Genomic DNA, 21718 nt, shown 5'->3' with positions numbered 1-21718 from the left:
CTGTAGCCTGTCTGCTTGAAGCCGAGTAAAGAAGCTGGAGTTTGGAGGGGAGGGCTGCACAGAACAGTCACAGGCAATAAAACTACATCATACATCAATATACAGTATTACAGTTTACATTCTATACATGCATACATTATATACTAGTAATAATACCTGTAATGTGTAATATTTTACTGTATGTTGTGTTACAGTTTTTGAGAAAAAAAAAACATACATATAAGACTGGATGCTGGGAAAGCAAGGATTGCAATAAAACTCTTTTGATGACAACATTAGGACACATATATCATCCTCCTGTAATATAGACAACTGCACCCCACCAGAAACATTCTGTAAGTACCCACTGGTTTTACTTATCCATGCTGAACTTTATTTTCCTAGATAATACTGAGCCTTAAATTCTGCAAAGGATCTACATCTGTGCCATTTCCTAATGTATACGAGGGGGCAGTCTGGAAATATGAACTGCTGTACAGGGTGGATGTTGCTGGGAAGCAACTAGAGCTTAAATTACATATAAACCCCCACACACACAGTAACACACACACACACACACACAATAACACACACACACAATAACACACACACACACAATAACACACACACAGACACACAGTAACACACGCACAGTAACACACACACAAAGTAACACACACAGTAACACACACACACACAGTAACACACACATTAAATACACACTGTAAGTGTATCGTGAGCTGTCATGGGAGGACACAATTCCCACAGCTGGTCAACCTCATGCTTTTTAGCAACTCACATGGTTCTTTTTGATTAATGAGTTATTTCATGTCACCTCACTATACAACAGTAGTGAGGGGCGAATTTGCGCGATTCGCCACCAGCGAATAAATTCGAGAAATGCCCGCGAAAATTTGCCAGAAATTTTTTTTAAAAAAAGTCAAAAACGGGCGCCGGCGTCAAAAAAACGAGACACCGGCGCAAATTCGCCCATCACTATACAACAGGCCAGTGGTATGCAGAGCTTAAAAAACATGGTTGACCCATACCGTTGGAAATATGGCAGTGTCATACTGTAGGGCTGCATTTTATCATTAGGGACTAAGCATTTTGTTAAAAAGATACAGATTTTGATCAAGCACAAACATCCTCGTAAGACCAGTCTCTTAGTCTCAGATGACAATGAAGCACAACTCTGTAGCGGTTCCGCCCCCAATGACGCTGAGGTTAGAAACTTTTTTTTTTCTGGCTGTTCGGAAAGTCGGGAATTGTAAGCACAATAGCGTGACAGCGGGTTGAGCTGTCAAAAGCGGGACTGTCCCGGTCAAAACGGGACAGTTGGGAGGTATGCAATCCATTGCTTTATTATCTTTGTTATCATTGGAACAAGGGACCAATTACATGACCAGTATTAACTCAGCTGTAATAAATAAATAATACAATAAAAAACCTAATTTGGATTGTATGCACTTGTTCCTGCGTATGGAGAAAAGAGACAGAGGTCCACACACGAAATGTTTATTGTAAATTAAATTGTTTATATAACAAATATTATTATTCTTAGGCCTACTAACATGAAGCCCAGGTAAGAGACAACTGGATTGGTTAGTCTTATACTGTGGCTGCAAATCATTTCCATTCTTACTGTTTTAAATATCTGATTTTCCTTATAGAGGAATTTTTTTGCCCATGATCCAAGCCTGCAGATATTGTCTGTGGTACATCCTGAAAAAGACTGTATTGTCGAAGTGTTTTCTGCAACAAAGAAGCAAGAAGGCTCTGATTATAGGAAAATCAAGTCTATAGTCTCAGTTAGCTTTAATTAGAGGAAGTATGGCTGCCAATGTAATTGTCTCAGTATTGTGATATGGAATTCTGCACATAGTAGTTAGGGATCAGTCAGACATCTGTAGTAAAGTTACACAGGGTAAAGCTGCATATCCTCAGCAAATGAACGTTAAAAATCTATCTTTATTTCGCAATTATTTAAAGGGTGGTTCACTTTATATTTAACTTTAAGGGGGTTATTTACTAAAATCCGGTTGGACTTTTTGGGGCAAACTCAAATTTTTCTGTTTTTTTTTTTTAAACTCAAATATTTCAAGATTTATTAAAACCCGATGCAGTAAAAAGCCCAAATCGTAAAATCCGGCATCTCAGACCTGCTGAGGTTCTGTATAAGTCAATGGCAGAGGTCACTAAGCTATTTTAAAGTATCTGTGGTCTATGCTGAAATTAGCCTAAAAATCTGGCCATGGAAAACTTTGGGCTTTTTGGGTAAGGTGTGCAATCCCCAGCCCCCTATGCATAAAAGGATTGCTTGGGTTTAGGGTCCTTACACACGGGCATTTTTACCTGCGCTCCCCGGCATTCCGTTTTCTTCTTTTCAGCCGCTGGATTAGATGCACTGAATTCTTTTCACTGTGGCTGTACTCACACGTATAAGCGCCGAACGCAGGAAAAATGCAACATGCTGCGTGACTGCGTCCCAACCTGCGTTCGACGCTTACACGCGTCTGTGTGAGTACAGTCCCATTGAAAAGAATTCAGTGTATAACCTGGAGATGGAGACCTTTTTTTTGTTCATAAATCAGTACAGGGAAAAGATCCATCCCTTAGAGAAAAGTCTTGTATATAAGGCTATGGACTCGCTCATGCGGAAAATTGCAGCTTCGGCACAGTTTTTAAAAAAGACGACCGCTGAGTAAATATGCTAGCCAACCTGCCATAGTCTAAACTGGAAACCACTAGCGTATTTACGCAGCGGTCGGCTTTTTTACAAAACCGTGCCAAGGACCTTGCTGCATGTATAGTCCCAGCATGAGCCCTTTTTATTGTCCTGCACCTGGAACCACTGTGTCAGCTGGATGCAGGTACTCTTCAAATTTCAGCTCTGATATGAAAACTCTTGTGTTTGAATGCTGAAGTCCACTGCTCGACACAATGGTTCTGTGTGCAGGAAAATAAAAAGGCTGATTTCTGCAGGCCAAGATACAGCCTTATATACGCGACTGTATGGCAATAGCCTTAGTGTACTTGGGTCACCGAACAGTAATCAATATGGGTTTTCAGAACCATAGTAATAACTTCCAATTCTGCCCACAGACATTGAAAACTTCTGCTCTCCTAACCCCTCCCCCAAGACCAGTGTAAGCATGGGTAGCTCTGGGGCAAATTCACTAAAGGACGAAGCGCCTAACGCTAGCGTTAATTCGCTAGCATAGCGCATTTTCATTAATTCGCCGATTCACTAACGGACGCTGGCATAAATTCACTAGTGTTACTTCGCACCCTTACGCCTGGCAAATTTGCGAAACGGGCGTAACTACGCAAATTCACTGACGCGCGCATTTTTCTGAACGCTACCTTTTACGCCAGACTTCCTTCACACCTCAGACCAGGCGAAGTGCAATAGAGTAGATAGGGATTGCTTCAAAAAAGTTAAACATTTTTCTAAGACCCAAAAAATGCTGGCGTTTTTTCTTTTTTTATGGGTGATAGGCTGAAAAAGATCGAATTTTTTTTTTGGGGCTCCCCTCCTTCCCCCCTACATTTCCTAACTCATGGCACCTTAACTATACAGTGGGCACATGTGAAGGGCAAAATAAAAATTTTTGAAGGTTTCTCAGGCTTGTGTAGTGATGCCACATATACCTCCATTGTAACTTCAATTTGGCGCCGTATGCAAATTAAGCATCGCTAGCTTTGCTTTGCTTGGCGAATTAACGCTAGTGCAACTTCACAACCTTACGCTTCCCCTGAGTGCAACTTCGGATTTTAGTGAATTTACGTAGCGCTGGCGAAAATACGCCTGGCGAAGTCCGGCGAAGCGGACGCTGGCGAACTACGAATCTTAGTGAATTTGCCCCTGTGTCTACAGGCAGCACAAACTCCTTCTTTCTCCTTCCGCAACGCCCCCCTCTGCCACCCAGACTGTGTAAACAACTGGCTTTCCATGGCTGAAGATTGACAGCACTGACTACCAATCAGAGAGAAGTATGCAAATTAATCCGACCCCAACCTCAGAAGTGGCTAGAGGCAGTTAGGAGAGCTCTAGAGCAGCAGCAGCTGCCTGTGGGACTATGAAAACTTCAATATTTTAAAAGCTATACAAAAGTTCTAATGCATTATGTTTAGGAATTGGCAAATTTTTTCACCTTGTTTTGCAGCGGAAATGAAGCCCATAGACTTGTATTGCTGCGCGCATCAAAAAAAATGTAGCGCATCAAAAAAAGTTTTGCAGTGCGACAAAAAAATGTTGGCGCCCATAGACTTTAATGGGCGTTGGCGACATTTCGCCAGTGGTGGATTTTCGGTGAAATGGGTCAAAATCGCCCATCCCTAATTATATTTACAGATTTTCATTACTTGGTGTGCTGATTCATTTAAGTGATTATTGATTCCGCGTTTGTTCCCCTTTAACATCAGTAAATTTTGTTACAACATCGCCACCTGCTGGTCATTTTCTGATCAGTCTGATCACTAAGTAGTCAAGGAAGTTGTCAGGAGAAAGAAAGCGGCTGCTCTGATGTTCTCAGAGCAGTCTCTTTCTTTCTCCTGACGACTTCCTTGACTACTTGGTGGTCAGACTGATCAGAAAATGACCAGCAGGTGGAGCTGTTGTAACAAAATGTATTGATGTTAAAAGTACATGAATCCTTTAATATCTTAGAATTAAAAAAATAAATATTGAATGTACATTTGCAAAAGTGCTTAGAATAGCCCCCTCATCAATTTTACATTTTAAGGTTTACTTAAAGACATAACTCTACTAGGGTTTTAAAATGGAATGCACATACCAAAGACTTCCTCTTTTATGAAGCTAATGCATCGATTCTCATTTCCAACACAGTTCATAGGCTCGTCCAATATACATTGCCTGCTGTTTTCTGCATAGCATGTTGGACAGGTCAGCCCATTTTCAGTTGAGACTTGAGTAGGAACTGCAATTAAGTGAGAGAATTTTAGTCTCAAACAGGGGAGGGTTTGTCCAGGTCAGATATGACTAGGGGCATGGTTCAACAGTTATATAAGAGATCACAGCTGCGTTGAGCAGGGCAAGTAGTGGGAGGCCCGCTAGGGTTTTTCTAGTACCCCGGTGGCCCAGTACAACATTGAGTAGACAACATTTCTATGATGCTGTGCAAGGTTTAAAGGAGAAGCAAAGGTTAACACTAAGTAATCTGTATCATAAAGGTCTATATAAATACACAACTAAACCCTCAAAGTAATGCTGTTCTGAGTCATGAGTCAAAAGAAACACCACATTTCTTTCCTTCTATTGTGTACACATGGGCTTCTGTATCAGACTTCCTGTTTTCATCATAAATCTCCATGGTTTGGGCTTGAGCATGCTCAGTTTGCTCCTTTCACCTTCTCCCCCTCCCTTCTGTAATTTAAGCCCAGAGTTATGAGTAAGCAAGGAGAGACTCAGGCAGGAAGTGATGTCACACATAGCTAATATGGCAGCTGCTATCCTAAACAACCAGAGTTTCTAGAGCTGTTTACTCAGGTATGGTAAAGCATTTTTAGAATAAATATAGCGTTCTAGCTTGCATGATTGTGGCTAAACTATTGGAAATAAACTGCTTTGGTCATTTTCCTTATCTTTTGAGGGCATTATGAAGGAATCGAATTTCATTTGAAAAAAAACTTATGTAAACGTATTTATTATATGACGTTCAGAAACTGAAACAAAGCAGAATTGTGACCTTATCTCTTTCATACATGGATATTATTTTTCTGCATTTACTTCCCGCACTTACAAAAGACCTATCATTTTATTTTAAGGGACGAGACTGAACATATTACTGCTTACAGGCAGACAGGTACTTACATGTGGGGACTGGAGAAAAGCACATGCTGGAGTTACAACAGGTAGTATTGACTGTAAACTTTTTGATGTTGCTGCTGTAAGTTCCAACTCGGTTGCACTCTGCAGATTTTGCACATCTTTTTATCACTTCAAAATCATTTTCTTTATCTGTAAAATGTGACTTGGATTCATTAAATGCACATTATTCTCACCTGCGGAAATTGGCACATTCATACAAAATAGTGTCAACATTACAATTGCTTTTATTTATAGAGGATTCTGAGTTTCATGGTTACTCGTTGAATAATTGTGCATATTTAATTTTGTTAAATTATGTACATGCCGCATACACATGAAGGGGGATGAGACTTTTGAAAACCTTCTTGCTAGTTTTTTCCCAGAAGAGTTTTGGCCAGCTATACAATGGATCAACCAGCTAATGAGGGTTTCCTTCTACATAGTCCTGTAGTGTGCCAAAGGTGTATTGGTATTAGCAAATCAGACAAAGCAATGATCTTTGAATGATTTATTTTCTTGGATGAAACACGGCTCTTATATTTACGTTCTGAACAATGGAGTCAGACAAATAATTCCTTAGAAAATGAATGTCAATTACAAAAGGAAATGAAGAGGTGACTGCAACAATAACAGCAACATTTAAATTCATATTCCAACTGCTTGAGTTAAGTCTCTGTCTTCAAATCCTTCAATGATGTTATGTTAAGGGGATGGTATTGTAAGTAATGTATCAGTGTTTGCAGATGACACCAAACTATCCAGCCCAATAAATTCCATCCAGGATGTGGCACTTGCAACATGATCTTGACAAACTGGCAATCTGGGCAGCTAAGTGGCAAATGAGATTCAATGTTGATAAATGTAAAGTCCTGCACCTGGGATGTAACAATATCCACTTATACCCTTAATGGGACTGCACTAGGCAAATCCATTATGGAAAAGGACCTTGAATCCTTGTAGATAATAAACTTGGCTGTAGCAAGCAATGCCAGTCAGCAGCATCAAGGGCAAATAAGGTCTTGAGCTGTATTAAAAGGGGCATAGAGTCAAGGGAGGAGGGGGTCATTCTTCCACTGTATAGAGCACTTGTAAGGCCCCATCTAGAATATGCCGTACAGTTTTGGTCTCCATCACTCAAACAGGACATTATTGAATTAGAGAGGGTACAGAGAAGGGCAACTAAGCTGGTGAAAGATATGGAAAATCTTAGCTATGAGGAAAGACTGGCAAAATTGGGGATGTTCACGCTGGAGAAGAGGTGCTTAAGGGGTGATATGATAACTATGTATAAATATATAAGGGGATCATATAATAATCTCTCTAATGATTTATTTACCAGTAGGTCTTTCCAGCTGACACAAGGTCACTCATTCCGATTAGAAGAAAAGAGGTTCCGCCTAAATATTGGGAAGGGGTTTGTTACAGTGAGAGCTGTGAAGATGTGGAATGGTCTCCCTGAATCAGTGGTACAGGCTGATACATTAGATAGCTTTAAGAAGGGGTTGGATGGTGTTTAGCAAGTGAGGGAATACAGGGATATGGGAGATAGCTCATAGTACAAGTTGAACCAGGGACTGGCCCAATTGCCATTTTGGAGTCAGGAAGGAATTTTTTCCCCCCTCTGAGGCAAATTGGAGAGGCTTCAGATGGGGTTTTTTTTTACTTCCTCTGGATCAACTGGCAGTTAGGCAGGTTAAAATAGAGTTAAATAGTTGAACTTGATGGATGTGTGTCATTTTTCAACCTAACTTACTATGTTACTATGTAAATACATCCTGGAATCCTTAGTATACCAGTGTAGTTTTAATACAACAAGATCTCTGCTTGGGTTGATACTAAGGGATTGAATCCAGCAAATCAATGCTGCTTTTTCTGTACTGAGGAGCTAGAGAGGTATCAGATAAATGGTAACATGTTATCGTGAATGTCCACTTTTTTCTTTTGTACAAAGTAATGCCCGGTGTTTTGGGGTTTAGCCCCCTCATCAGGTTGTAAACTGGCCAAAAAAATAAAGATGGTTTAAAAGAATACTATAAAACCCTAAATTGGAAGCCAACACACTAGAAGAAAACATGTACATGATAATATTAGAAAATGAAGCTGCTTAGATACATAGTTTAACTATTGTTATATATCAGCCATACCTTTCCCTAAGTACCAGTCTGTGTTAGGAGCTATAAAAGATAAGATAAGAGATATAATGATTATTTGTTTAAATATACTGTAGATCTAAAACAGTTATGAAAAACAAACTAGATAGAATTCCACACAAAGAGATCTCTGGGATAAAATCTATGAATATTCTGATTTCTCATAGGGCTATAATGGGAATTACCAAGGAGCTTGTAGGGTTTGAGGGAAAGCTCTTGAGGGAAAGCTCTTGAGGGAAAGCTCTTGAGGGAAAGCTCTTGAGGGAAAGCTCTTGAGGGAAAACTCTTGAGGGAAAGCTCTTGAGGGAAAACTCTTGAGGGAAAACTCTTGAGGGAAAGCACTGGGAATTTGGCTTCCCAGTCTATCTAACAAAAGCAGGTAAGTGGAGTATGTTCCTGTCCTAAGGGAGAGATCTCAAAGAGAAAAGCAGTTCATACCATTGCGAGGGATTACAAGACAATAGCATGATGAATTATTGAGCATTTGTGTTGAGTACAAGCAGCACGCCATTTGTAAGAAGCTGCATGAAACAATATTTTTGCACACTCAGCTTATAAAAAAACTAGAAGGAAAACATCCCAGTCTGGGAATGTACCAAATTCAGTCCATATTTTCTCTGTTAGGCACACATTTTCTACACCTTCACAGTGCACCGAGAAATGTGAAACGTGATCTGTATAAGAATAACCAACAGGGCAAAGCAGGGAATTGACTGAAATACAAGAAAGTGAAAGAATATATCAGTATTTATTAATTGCAATAATGCTTCCTTGACTTCTTCAGCAAATAAACCCTTACATATAACATTCTTGTACATATAATGAAAAATATTATATATTTATATAGCCAGTAAACCCCACTATCCCAACATTATCTTTTCTTTTTACAAAAAGTTGAAAATATAACTAAATGTTATATGGGAAATCCCTGAATGAATATCAGGGAAATTATATAGTGAATAAAGTACCCCCTATTGTAAAATATACGGATATTAAGGTTATTTACTAAACTCCGAATGCAAAAATCCTGATTTTTTTTTAAATAAAATCGGACTTTTAAGAATCATGAATTTTTCGGAAATTAATAAAACTCAGAGGATGGAAAAGTGAGAATCAGAAAATCCGGCATCTCAGACTTGTTGAGGTTGCATATAAGTAAAATTGTCAGAGTTTCCAGGCCAATTGCATAAGAAATCAGAGTTTTCGGGTGAAAAATCCCCAAAAAAATCAAGAAACTTAGTTTTTTTCCCACCAAGTGAATTTTCCAGAAATTGTAATAATAAATAAGCATAAAAAACCCAAGCTGATTTGATTTGAGTTTTTAGCAGAAAATGTTGAGATAAAATTGGACTTTGATAAATAACCCCCTAAAAGTCACAGAGGAGTTCCATGACCATATAAAAGCACGAAGGCCGAAGGCTATTGTTTTTATACAGGTCATGAAAATCTGAAGCAACTTCTAATATCCTCATATTTTGCAACAGGGGGTACTTTATTTATTATAATACACAAGTTTCAGTGAGTCATGTGACAGAAATGACATCACTACTCACCGTTTATAACTGATGACATCACTAGTCACCGTTTATAATGATATGATTAAGGCCTTTGTGCATTATATTCTTGTAATACACAAAAGCCATGAATATCTTGTAAATTATATCCTTATAAACGGTGACTAATGATGTCATCAATTATAAACGGTGAGTAGTGATGTCATTTCTGTCACATGACTCACTGAAACTTGTGTATTATAATAAATAAAGTACCCCCAGTTGTAAAATATGAGGATATTAGAAGTTACTTTGGAGTTCCATGGCCTTCAGCCTCGTGTTTTTATGCCTCGTGTTTTTATATGGTCATGAAACTCCTCTGTAACTTATAATATCCTTATATTTTACAAGAGGGGGTACTTTATTCACTATATAAACAGTGCTTAGTGATGTCATAATATTTTTTATTGGCACTTAGTGATATAATGTGTGTCGGCAACTTTTGTGTTTTAAAAGTAATGTTCCCTTTTGTAAATTATGAACCACCCAACATATAAAGCACAATATTCCTTCCCCACACATAAGTCTTTGTATACCAACACAATCACCATACAGAACTTGTGTTCCATCCATACATGGCCAGAACCTGCACACACACTTATAAAGGGTAATTTCCAGCTGTAATGTTGTGCCATCCTTTCCTGTTAGAATTCAGCTCCCCTTGCATTTGGAGCTTGCGATTGCGCTTCTCTGTGCTAGCACCCTGGATGCTTCGACTTCCCTAAACCCCTTCTGGTACCAAAAAAAAGAGTGCAAAGGGGAGACAAAGGAGCTAACATCCCCCCTGCCTGTCACTAACTCATCAATCACTCCTTCCTCCCCTGGATTATCCTGTTCCTAGTGATGGGCGAATTTGTGCCGTTTCGATTCGCTGAAAAATGAGCTAATTTCCTGTGAAATTCGCGAAACAGCAAAAAATTTGCGAAACGGCGCCAGGGTCTCGTTTTTGATGCCAGCGTCCGTTTTTTATGCCGGCGTCTGTTTTTTCAACGCCAGCGTCCGTTTTCGACTCAGGCGCCCGTTTTTTCTGACGCCGGCGTCAAATTCTTTTGACGCAGGCGTCCGTTTTTGATGCCGGCATCCGTTTTTTTTTGGACGCGGGCGAATTTTCACAGGCGTTTCGCAAATTTATCCGCCAGCGGCGAATCACGCAAATTCGCCGCAAATTTGCGCCTGGCGAATAAATTCGCCCATCGCTACTTGTTCCTTCTGTCTCTCCTTTTTCAGTACTTTCTGACCATGAACTGCTCTTTTTATAAAGTAATCACACATTCCCCTTACACAGATGCATGGACCATTTAAAACTTAGCTCCAGAAGTGACAGAACCTCCACTGTAAAAATACTAAAAAAAATGATGCAAAAAAATTGTATTTTGGCCAAAATAGCACTTTGTGCTCAGCAGCTGCATTTGTCAATTATCCCTACAAAAAAGGAGCCCTGTCGTTTCTATCGAGGAGCAAATAGAATTCTAGCAGCCAAATGGATTATACAATACAACATTTTTCTTTCCATTAAAATAAATTATTTTTATGCAAAAAAAACAATGACTACAATAGAAGAGTTCAAAGTAAGAAAGAAATCTGGTTTACCAGGTTCTATCCACTTACCCACACTTAGAGGAGAGGCTTTGTCGATTTTTTTACATTTGTTATGGTATGATTCCACAACGACAGGCCTACAAGCATTTGCAGTTGCACATCCCTTGGTTTTAAAAAACCCTGATTAAGAAAATAATTGGCTGTTATTTTATAATGTTCAATTTGAATCTTTGCAGAGAGCATTACTTACAGCTGCTATTATTCATCATATAATTAGTACAGTCCAACTATCTCACCAAAAGGGTTATGATTGCTACCACAGAAAGAAGCATTCACTGCCCAATGCACAATATCTGCTCAAACATAGAGATGATTATAAATGGTAAAAAGTAACAAAAGGAGGGGAGGGTCAGTTACCAATATGACTATTGGGTTGTAGCAGTTGTAGCATTTATCCAAACAAAGCAATAGATTATCAACATTTACATCTCTGTTTCTAAAACCACAATCTGACAGTTTCGCCGACCCATGGCTTTTCTCAAAGTCAGAACGGCCGTTTTAAAACAAAACATATATTTTAATTTGTAAGACCTGTGAGTGCGGATTCTTTCAGAGATTTTGGGATTATTTTGCTGTCTCTGCACCCAGGCACATCTATTGCTGTTGTTGAGAGTGCCGGTATCAGAGTGAAATATATATATATCCGCACAATCGGGCATATTTACTAAAGGGCGAAGTGGCCGTCACATGCAAAAATTCGCCAGAAATCCAATCCGCATGGACATCATTAGTGATGGGCGAATTTCACGAAAAATGTTTTTGACGCCGGCAAATTTTTTTGGGGCGAATTGTCGCAGGCGTTTCGCAAATTTATTTGCTGGTGCCGAATCGTGCAAATTCGCCGAAAATTTGCGCCTGGCGAATAAATTCGCCCATCACTAGACATCATCAATTGACTAACAGGCGTAGAGGATAAATTGTTAGCAAAAGAGACTGTCGCTAGCGCAATTTCACTCCCTATCGCCAGGTTGAATTTTCACTCAGGCGAGCGATCGTTACTCCGCAAATTCACTAAAGTGTGAATTTTACAGAACGTTACCCCTCTCGACAGAGTTTCCTTCACAACCTTAGACCTGACAAACTGATAAGATGAAGCAACATCCTCCTCAATCTCATGTCAGTGACATCATATCCTGTATGCCGGAAAGTCCGTTCTAAAAAACTCTGGCATTTTTCATATTTTAAAGTGGGATTGCCAGTGGTAACAGTTGTTCAACATTGTTCAACCTTATTTGCCTCTTGTCTAATAATCAAACCTTTACACACACATTTAGATGGTTAACTATTAAAGTTTAAGTAGTAAAATCTCGAAAAATTTTATTTTTTTTAAGATTTATTATAGCCTGATGCTGCAAAAAGCCTGAATCCGAAAATAGACCATCTCAGACCTGTCGAGGTCCTGTGATGGGAGAGGCACCTATGCCAAATTGAAGTTATCAAGGTCTTTGGTGTGTTTTGCCTGAAATCCAACTTTTTCTGGGTTTTTAGGCAAAAACTTGAAAAAATCAAGCGATTTGGGAAAAAATACCAAAAAATCGAACGATTCAGGTTTTCGTTAGTTTCTATTGCGTTTTTCCGTGATCCGACTAATTCAGGTCATTTTATTAATAAATACGGTCAAATTGAGCATGGGAGTTTGGTTGTGGTTTTTAAAAATAAAATATGAGATAAATTCAGATTTTAGTAAATAACCCCCTTGGTCTTAATTCTGCACCCCAAAACAATGACAGGGAAAAAGGCTGTGCTTGAAGTAGATAAGGGAGATGACTGTGTGTAAATGGAAATGGATGGGTTGGGGTTGTGACTTAAATTGCCTCAGTTCTATAGTTGGGATTACCCTTTTAGATGACTAACATGTTTACCCAAATTGCTAAAAGTATTGCTTCAGGAAATGTATACATGCTAAATTATACAGCTAAAATTGTCATATTCCTCCTATAGTCTATAGCATTTAACTGTGTATTGCAGGTTCCATAATAGTGTGAATCTCTTTGACAAATCATTATGGAAAAATCTGTATAATTTCATAAATCTACAAATTATTTTGCACATTTTCCAAACAGTGTTACCCGTATTATGTTCAATGCACATTGTCTCATTCCCTGTGCATGCCATAGCATGATTCGGCCGACAGTGACTTTCCTGAAAATCCAAACAAGTAGGGCAGAGGACTCCATTCTTGGTCAAATTCTTTGGTTCCACTAAAGAAAACAATGGAGAAACGTGTTTAAAGATTGAAGGAGGAATCCGTTAAGCCTACAAGCCTATGATTGATTTTTTTAATAAAATCCTTCAAGGAAATCTAAGGAAATTCTGTTTTTATTTTGTTTAGAAATGCAATTCAGTGGTTAGAAATAAACATAAGCCTTCCTTATCTACTTTGGGAATAAATCTCTATCAAAAGCTTTCTGTCTGAATAAGTAAAAAAATGAAAATGTTAATAATGCAATTCGGTGAGTAGAGAATCTTTCATCTCCCCAAAAACTGCCAACAACATTGTGACACTTTATGATAACAATCTGCCCAATGTTGATTTATAGAAGTGACCATGCATTACAACTTAAGGGCAGATTTATCAAGGGTGGAATTGAAAAATCTAATGTTTAAATTTGAATGTTGAGCTAGGTAATAGTCCCAATTCGATTCCAATTAAAAAAAAAAAAAAAATTGAAAATGTGAATATCGACATTTATCATGTTCTGTCTCTTTAAAAATTCGACTTCAACTATTTGCCATCTAAAACCTGCCAAATTGCTGTTTTAGCCTATAGGAGACCTCCTAGAACCTATTTGGAGTAATTTGGTGGACTTTAAAATACAATTATTTGAAAATACTTCAAATCTAATTTGATCGAATACGGTCCGAAATCGATTTGAACAATCGAATACAGCCCATTTACTCGAATTTTAAAAAAAAATTGATTTCCTTAATAGATTTTGGGTGGTCTTTTTTTATTTGAATTGAAGTTGGTGGGAGTATAAAAATTTCCATTTTTAATTTATCACACCTCAACCCTGGAAACAGTTCTGATTTGTATAACCCCCTAAAACTTGCCGAGTTCATGTACAAGTCAATGGCAGAGGTCCGTTGAACCATTTGAATATCTTGATTTTCTGAAAAAAACTCGATATGAATTCCTTTTCGAATTGGATTCGAATTTTCAGGTCGTTCCTATTTGGTTGACTATTAGACTTTGAGTTTTTTCATAAATAAACTCACATTGGAGTCATGAGTATATTCGAATTGATTGGAGTTAAAAAAAAATCACATACAGTATCTTCGAAATTCAACTTAAATCTGCCGTCTAATTGTGCAGTACAATTTGGCTCCCTTTCTCAAATTGCCTCTAGAAATAATATGCGTAAGCCACCCTGGGGTTAGAGATAAAGGGAGATCACAATAACGCCTCCCATTTAGCAATGCCTTTTATACACTTGTGCTTTGTTGTCTACTTACAATTGAGTTCCAGATATCTTCCCAGTAAAACTGAGCTTGGGCAGCCTTTTTTCTATTAGGCATTTATTGGTAAGCTTACAAAAGTTTTTGAGTGCCACATTGAGTTTGTTATGAAATGCTTGAGGATTCTCACTGTGGCCGTCTCAAAATGCAGGTGCCGCATTGCTCCATGGAATGCTTAGGGCCATGATATTTCATTAAATGGTGGGCGACCATTGTAAGAAGATTTGGCCAAAAATGTTCACTGCGCTATGCATGGCACTGATTTTTTTCTTTCTCTGTCAAATGCTAGAACTTATGCATACGACTGCCAGCCTGCCCCTGACCCCAATCAGCCCGGCACACCCCAAGTAAGCCCCCCTGTGTGCCCCTATTTCCTCTTGTGTCCCCTTATTTCCTCCCCCTCTCTCTTGCCCATTTCCTGCCTCTCTATATACTGTCTAACAGGCTTTATAATAACTATTGCTTTGGGGCCACATTGTGCCATGAAATATTGGGGCCCAATGGGAACAAGAAAGGAAAAAAACGGAGGGCACTATTTGCCTACTCAGCCCTGGAACCCCATGCCAGCAAGCAAGATTTTGTCTAATGGGCTATAGTATAGAGATTATATACATAAATAATTTGTATAGTGCTTCAAGCTCCAAATTGTAAATTTTTTGAGGGTTTAACTTACCCAATGCATTGGGGGATCCAGGTGCTCACACCTTAAGCCTTCAGCTCGGGAAGGCACTAGACAGAATATCAAATGAAAAAGGTTGGCACAAACTGGATCACTCTCCAAGATGTAGTTAAAAAATTTATTTATTTAGAACAACAACATCCCAAATGCCTTACGCGTTTCGTGCCCTTTGGGCACTTAATCATAGGCTATGGTTTGTGTCAAACTTTTTCATTTGATATTTTGTCTAATGGGCCCCACCAAAAAGGGTCCAATCGGGCCCTATAGGGCCGGAACTAGGGGTACACAGAAGAGGCATGTGCTTAGGGCACAAAGGTACTTCTTCTGATGCCTTCCCCTAGTTTGGACCATTGTGTCCAGGGATCGATTCGCCCACCACTTAAAATGGAGCCAGATTTTTTTTTTTTTTAACAATTCTTTTATTGAGCACACAAAAGCATGGTTATACTGACAATCGCAGAACAGTAGTACATTATGCTGAAGGATGCTTATACATGTTCCATAGGTAATTATGTCAAACAAAATTAAACTGTAAATAATAAAGAAACATAAATCAAAACAAAAGATTTGGTGTCATTCTTACCCACATTTTCCCCCCAGATTCCTAAGTAGGGCGCCAGCGGTAAATACAGATAGAAAAGACCCCCCCATACTGGACCAATGATATTCAAATTGTACCTCAATAGTACCCACTATATCTCAATCAAGGCGTCTCAACCTCCGGGTCGTCATCCAACCAGGGATCCCAAACTTTAGTAAATTTCTCCGGGCACCCTCTTTTTATATATGTCAATTTGTACAAAGGAATAGCATTCTCAACATATCGTTCCCACAACTGTGAAGTAGGCCCTCTATCCGATTTCCAGTGCATAGCAATTAACTTTTTAGCATACATACAAAGAATTGATATGAGGGTGCGATGCGCCCTGCCAAGGGGTAACTCCTCAGTCCAGTTCAGTAGTAAAACAATAGGGTCCAGTGGTAGTGAGATATCCGTTCTTAAGCGAATGACCTGCAGCACCTCCTTCCAATAAACATGTATATTCGGACATTCCCACACCATATGCATAAAGCCTGCCGGGTCGTGTTTACATCTGGGGCATTCGGGTATTAGATCAGGTTTAAATTTAGTAAGCCTCTGTGGGGTAACATATGTCCTATGCAAGTAATTCAGCTGAGTCATTTTATCCCTACTACTAATGACCCCTTCAAATGTCGCGTCAAGTACCGACTCCCATACCTCATCAGTAATCTGCGGAACATCCCTTTGCCATTTCGCACATAACTGATTAAGGGGGGTGCTACCCGCCTGGACAAGTTGCGCATAAAATCTGGATATAGGCTTATTAAAGTCTGGAGAATGAGCCCCCAACTCCAGAGTGGTCGGCGTGGTATCCATGGGCTGAGTCCCAAACTGGGCCACCATAGCGTGCCTCAGTTGGAGGTAACGGAAAAACATATGATTGGGAAGTGAAAAATTTTGTTTAAGTGACTGAAATGTTAATAAATTGCCGTCTTCCACAATATCTGCTATGTATTTGATATTAAATTTAGCCCACACTTGCGGGTCCGGTATACTGCGGAGATGTTGCAATTGTGGGTTACACCACAGAGGGGTATAAATCGAGCAGCCCTGATGTGTTTTTGGGAAAAATTGAGAAGCCGTTTTCCAAGCCCTAACCGTTGCTCTCATTAATGGGGAGCAGTTCTTAGTATGTTTCGTACCCCGGTATAATAGATTTTTTAGTGCTTCCAGTGAACCCAATATTTGGGCTTCTAGGAGGGTTACTGCATTCGTTAAATTTGGGGTTGCCCATTGCCGGGCCACTGCCAACTGAGTAGCAAGATAATAAAGAAACAGGTTCGGTGCCGCTAGGCCGCCTCGATGTGGTGGCAATTGCAGCGTGCGCAAGGCAATTCTCGAGGGGGTACTATTCCAAAACATCGAAACCATGTAACTCCTTAACTTCGCAAAGACAGTTTTTGGTATTCCAAGTGGGGCCTGTCTGAATACATAAGTCAGTTTAGGTAAAATTACCATTTTAAACAGATTGATTCGTCCCATAAGGGTCAAAGGTAGGCGGGACCATGCCTCTATCTTTTGTTCTATATATCTGAGAATCGGGGATATATTAAGTTCCACAAATTTTGTTAAATCCAGATGGATCCGGATACCTAAATATTTGAATGATTCCACCCACTGTAAGCCATGTGAATGTGTAGGAGCGTCTGGCAGGAGAGGGTCAATTGCAAAGAGTACTGACTTCGCCCAGTTTATTTTCAGGCCCGAATACATAGTATGCCGATTAATTATTTCCAGGGCTAGCGGCAAGGCTCGGTCCGGGTTAGCTAAGTACAGCAGAGTGTCATCCGCATACATGGATATCACTTCCCTTAGCGGGCCTACCTGCAATCCCTCAATAGCCACCTGTTGTTTAATGCGGCAAGCCATAGGCTCCATGGCAATGGCGAAGAGGAGTGGGGACAAGGGGCACCCCTGGCGCGTACCTCTAGTAATGGAGAAAGAATTCGAAACTTTAGAGTTGGTCCGTACTCTCGCCACTGGAAAATAATACAATTCCCTCACCCATTTTACAAAATTGGGGTGGATGCCCATTTGAAGCATAGTAGCCCAAAGGTATTCCCACTCTACTGAGTCGAAGGCCTTTTCATTATCCAAAGAGGCTACCAACCTATGCCCTGGATTATCATGGTCTATGGCTAAATTTGTGTACAAACGCCTAATATTAGTATCCGTGGTTCTACCTGGCATAAAACCCGCTTGATCTGCTGAAATGACAACGGAGAGATGGTCTACAAGTCTAAGGGACAAAACTTTCGCCAGAATTTTTGCATCAGCGTTAATTAGGGATATAGGCCTGTATGACGAGCATTCTAAAGGATTTTTTCCCGGTTTTGGAAGTAAAATTACTAGTGTTTCTCTCATAGAGGCTGGTAAGTGCGTCCCTGAAAGCACCCCATTAAACATTTTAAATGGAGCCAGATTTACACAAATAAAATGAAATTCTCATTGGAGGATTATTTTGCATATAAGTGCTACAGTAAGTGTGGAAAAGTTTAATTAAACAATACAATAACCTATAAAATCCACATTAAATCACATGGCAACACAGGATCCGGTGCAGTCTGCACATTCCAATTCTGATTTTTTTTATATACCTTGCTGTATCAGCTTCTATGACAGTGACGTGATGTTACGTGACTTTTGCTAGTTTGATAATTTATAATGACCCCTAAACTCAGCCTCCCAACAGCAGCGAGAACACTCTGAGCATGTGCAGGACCACCTGTCACTCAAAAGATGGCCGGACAAAGTTATTAGATGGCGAATTCCTGGAAATGGCATAGACATAAATCATGTGCAGATTTTAAAGCTCAGCATCTTCAAGGAAAATAAAATGCAGCACAGATAGGTAAAACGGTGAGTACTTACAGAATGTTTCCGGTGGGGTGCAGTTGTCTGTTTTACAGCAGGAGATTGTATGTGTAATTTGAAGTCCTAATAATGACACCTGCACAGTTGTATTACAATTCTTGCTTTCCCAGCATCCAGTCTCATATGCAAATTCTTTTGAAATAAAGTCTGTAACACAATATTACAAAGTAATAATTTAAATAGTAATGTATGTATGTATAGAATGGATGTGAAGGATCAATGCTTAAAGGGGACCCCAAAAAAATATTTCAGATCCTATTATATCACATTAGTCAAGCAAAATGAACTTTAATTACACAGTATAAGTTATTTGAATTTTGTTTCCTTCAGTCTGGGATGTCCTAACTTTAGCAAGCAGGCAGGAGCCATTTTGTGGACACTGTTATTAAGACAAGCCTTGTATCATCTCAGAATCTTGTTTGTGCACCAGAATGGGGGACCTGATGTCCATCCCCATGTCCTGGTTACACAATTAAATGGTTAAGAGAACAGGGGGATATGGGGAGAGCAGTGACATCTAGGAAGTGCTGAATGAAAAGTGAAAGTAACTGCCTGCACTGCCTCGAGGGGCAGGCAATATTTGATTGACAGTTGAGATTTTTAAATGAGTTTACAACAGCTATGAATGCTTTAATAAAAAATAGAATATGGATTTCATGTTTAATTTGAAAAGGACTTTTATTATACAGTTTTTTTTATGTCTGGGTGACTGGTCCACTTTAAAGGAAAACTATACCTCCAAACAATGTAGGTCTCTATAAAAATATATTGCATAAAACAGCTCATATTTAAAACCCTGCTTCATGTAAATAAACCAGTTTCATAATAAAATAGAAAATAGAGAATTGCCATACAGTGCACACAAACAAACCAAGGGCACCCATACATTATTTTGTTTCAACACTACTTATTATGAAAGTTACAGCTGCAGTATTTCCTGTCAGGCGTCAGAATTGTCACTGGTGTCAAAAGAATGTTGACGCCAGTGTCAAAATGTGCGTTTCGTGAATTTTTCTACGTTTCGCGAATTTCGCAGGAGAAATTCGCCCATCACTACTCAAAACTATAGGCTGGTTAGTCTGACATCATTAGTAGGAAGGCTTTTCAAAGGGTTATTAAGAGATAAGATACTGGGTTTCATTGCAAATGAATAATACTATGGGGCAAATTCACTAAGATGCGAAGTTGCGCCAGGCGCAACTTCGCCGCACTTTGCCGCACTTCGCCAGGCGTAGTTTCGCCAGCGCTCCGCAAATTCACTAAAATCCGAAGTTGCGCTCAGGGGTAGCGTAAGGTTTGCGAAGTTGCGCTAGCGTTGATTCGCTATGTAAAGCGAAGTTACGCTAGCGAAGGCTAATTTGCATACGGCGCGAAATTCAAATTTCAATGGAGGAATACGTATCAGCACTACAAATGCCTAGAAAACCTTCAAATCAGCAAATAAAAATTTTATTTTGCCCTACACATGTGCCCACTGTCTAGGTAAGTTGCCATGAGTTAGGAAATGTAGGGGGGAAGGAGGGGAGCCCCAAAAAAAATTTCGATCTTTTTCAGCCTATCACCCATAATGTAGAAAACACGCCAGCGTTTTTTGGGACTTAGAAAAAATTGTGACTTTTTTTCAAACAATCCCTATCTACTCTATTGCGCTTCGCCAGGTCTGAGGTGGCGAAGGAAGTCTAGCGTAAAAGGTAGCGTTCAGTACACTGCGCAAGTTAGTGAATTTGCGTAGTTACGTCGCTAGCGAAAATTCGCCAGGCGTGAGGGTGCGAAGTAACACTAGCGAAACTACGCCAGCGTTCGTTAGTGAATTTGCTCAGTAACGAAAATGCCAAACGCTAGCGAATTAACGCTAACGTTCGGTGCTTTGGCGCTTAGTGAATTTGCCCCTATGAGTTTGTGCCCGAGTGGTTTTATGCGTATTGGATTATGTCGGACTAATTTAATTTGTTTTTATGAGAAGGTGAACAGGGACCTCGATTCTGAGATGGCAGTGGATGTGATTTACTTAGACTTTGCTAAAGCATTTGATACAGTGCCACACAAAAGGTTACTGGTTAAATTAAGGAACGTTGGCCTGGAACATAGTATTTGTACCTGGATAGAAAACTGGCTAAAAGATAGACTACAAAGAGTGGTGGTAAATGGAACATTTTCTAATTGGACCAGTGTTATTAGTGGAGTACCACAGGGCTCTGTACTAGGTCCCTTGCTTTTCAACTTGTTTATTAATGACCTGGAGGTGGGCATTGAAAGTACTGTTTCTATTTTAATAAATTTGAGTATACTCACAACTCTTATGTAAGGTTATTTAACAAAAAATTAAAATGTCTAAAATGTCTAAAATTTGATCAGATAGTCCTGACTTGAAAATTAAAATGTTCCCCCAAGGCAATTAACATATTCAAATGGTTCACGGACCTCTGGCATTGACTTGTAAATTAAAGGACCAGTAACATCAAAAATTTTTGTTAAAAAATTCATTAGTATACAACGAAAAATAAACACCAAGACAAATTAAACTTTTAAATAGCAAAGCCTTTATTAAGAAATAACTTACATATACTCCACTTCCTGTCCTCCTCAGAAACGGCGAAAAGGCGACCATCCATCCTGCAGTGTTTGATTTCTCCTCCCTGGCAATTCTACTGACAGCAGCGTGTTGGCTGGTGGAGCAGGGTTTGTGCTGGCTGTTCGGATCCCTCTGGGGAAGGCTTCTCTCGCTTTCTTTGGTATCTTGGCTGTTACCTAGAAGTGTCTCTCCTTCTTGAACTTTGCCCCTGGAATGTCCCCTGGAATGCCGCTTGGTGACCCGTGCTACTTTGCGGATGGCCGACCTAGCAGCGGTGGGTTTCTTATGCCTGTGCACACTTCGCAAACGGGAACTGAGCGCACAGCACCTTGCCGCACAAAGCTCCCCATGGGCGCGTTTGTACGGGAGCTTCCGTGCCGGCATTGAGATCTGCCATCCCTCCCCGCGTCTCCAGCCTGACTGACCACTACGCGATT

The 21718-nt window shown here is 39.7% G+C and overlaps 1 protein-coding gene across 1 annotated transcript; it reads right to left on the bottom strand.

Moving 5' to 3' along the window:
- Positions 1 to 1516: 1516 nt before the first annotated feature.
- On the bottom strand, positions 1517 to 21665 carry LOC108697050. The gene is made up of 6 exons (XM_041569086.1): positions 21458 to 21665; positions 11124 to 11234; positions 8559 to 8684; positions 5816 to 5962; positions 4779 to 4922; positions 1517 to 1734 (listed from the first exon to the last, which is right to left on the bottom strand). The coding sequence occupies exons 1-6, from the start codon at positions 21663 to 21665 to the stop codon at positions 1517 to 1519; spliced, it is 954 nt and encodes a 317-aa protein (XP_041425020.1).
- Positions 21666 to 21718: the final 53 nt, after the last annotated feature.

The sequence above is a fragment of the Xenopus laevis genome, chromosome 7L (genome assembly GCF_017654675.1).
Source record: "Xenopus laevis strain J_2021 chromosome 7L, Xenopus_laevis_v10.1, whole genome shotgun sequence".
Taxonomy (NCBI): Eukaryota; Metazoa; Chordata; class Amphibia; order Anura; family Pipidae; genus Xenopus; species Xenopus laevis.
Note: the sequence above shows the minus strand (reverse complement) of the source record. Positions and strands in the feature narration are given on the sequence as shown.

What these genes read in the sequence shown, in the direction of transcription:
- LOC108697050 (XM_041569086.1), bottom strand. Translation starts at nt 21,665, where the DNA reads ATGCCGGCACGGAAGCTCCCGTACAAACGCGCCCATGGGGAGCTTTGT. An exon ending in AGCCTCTCCTCTAAGTGTGG is followed by an intron (nt 8,685 to 11,123) that starts GTAAGTGGATAG and finishes TTTCACTTTCTT; the next exon opens with GTATTTCAGTCAATTCCCTG. An exon ending in CTTTTCTCCAGTCCCCACAT is followed by an intron (nt 4,923 to 5,815) that starts GTAAGTACCTGT and finishes ACTTAATTGCAG; the next exon opens with TTCCTACTCAAGTCTCAACT.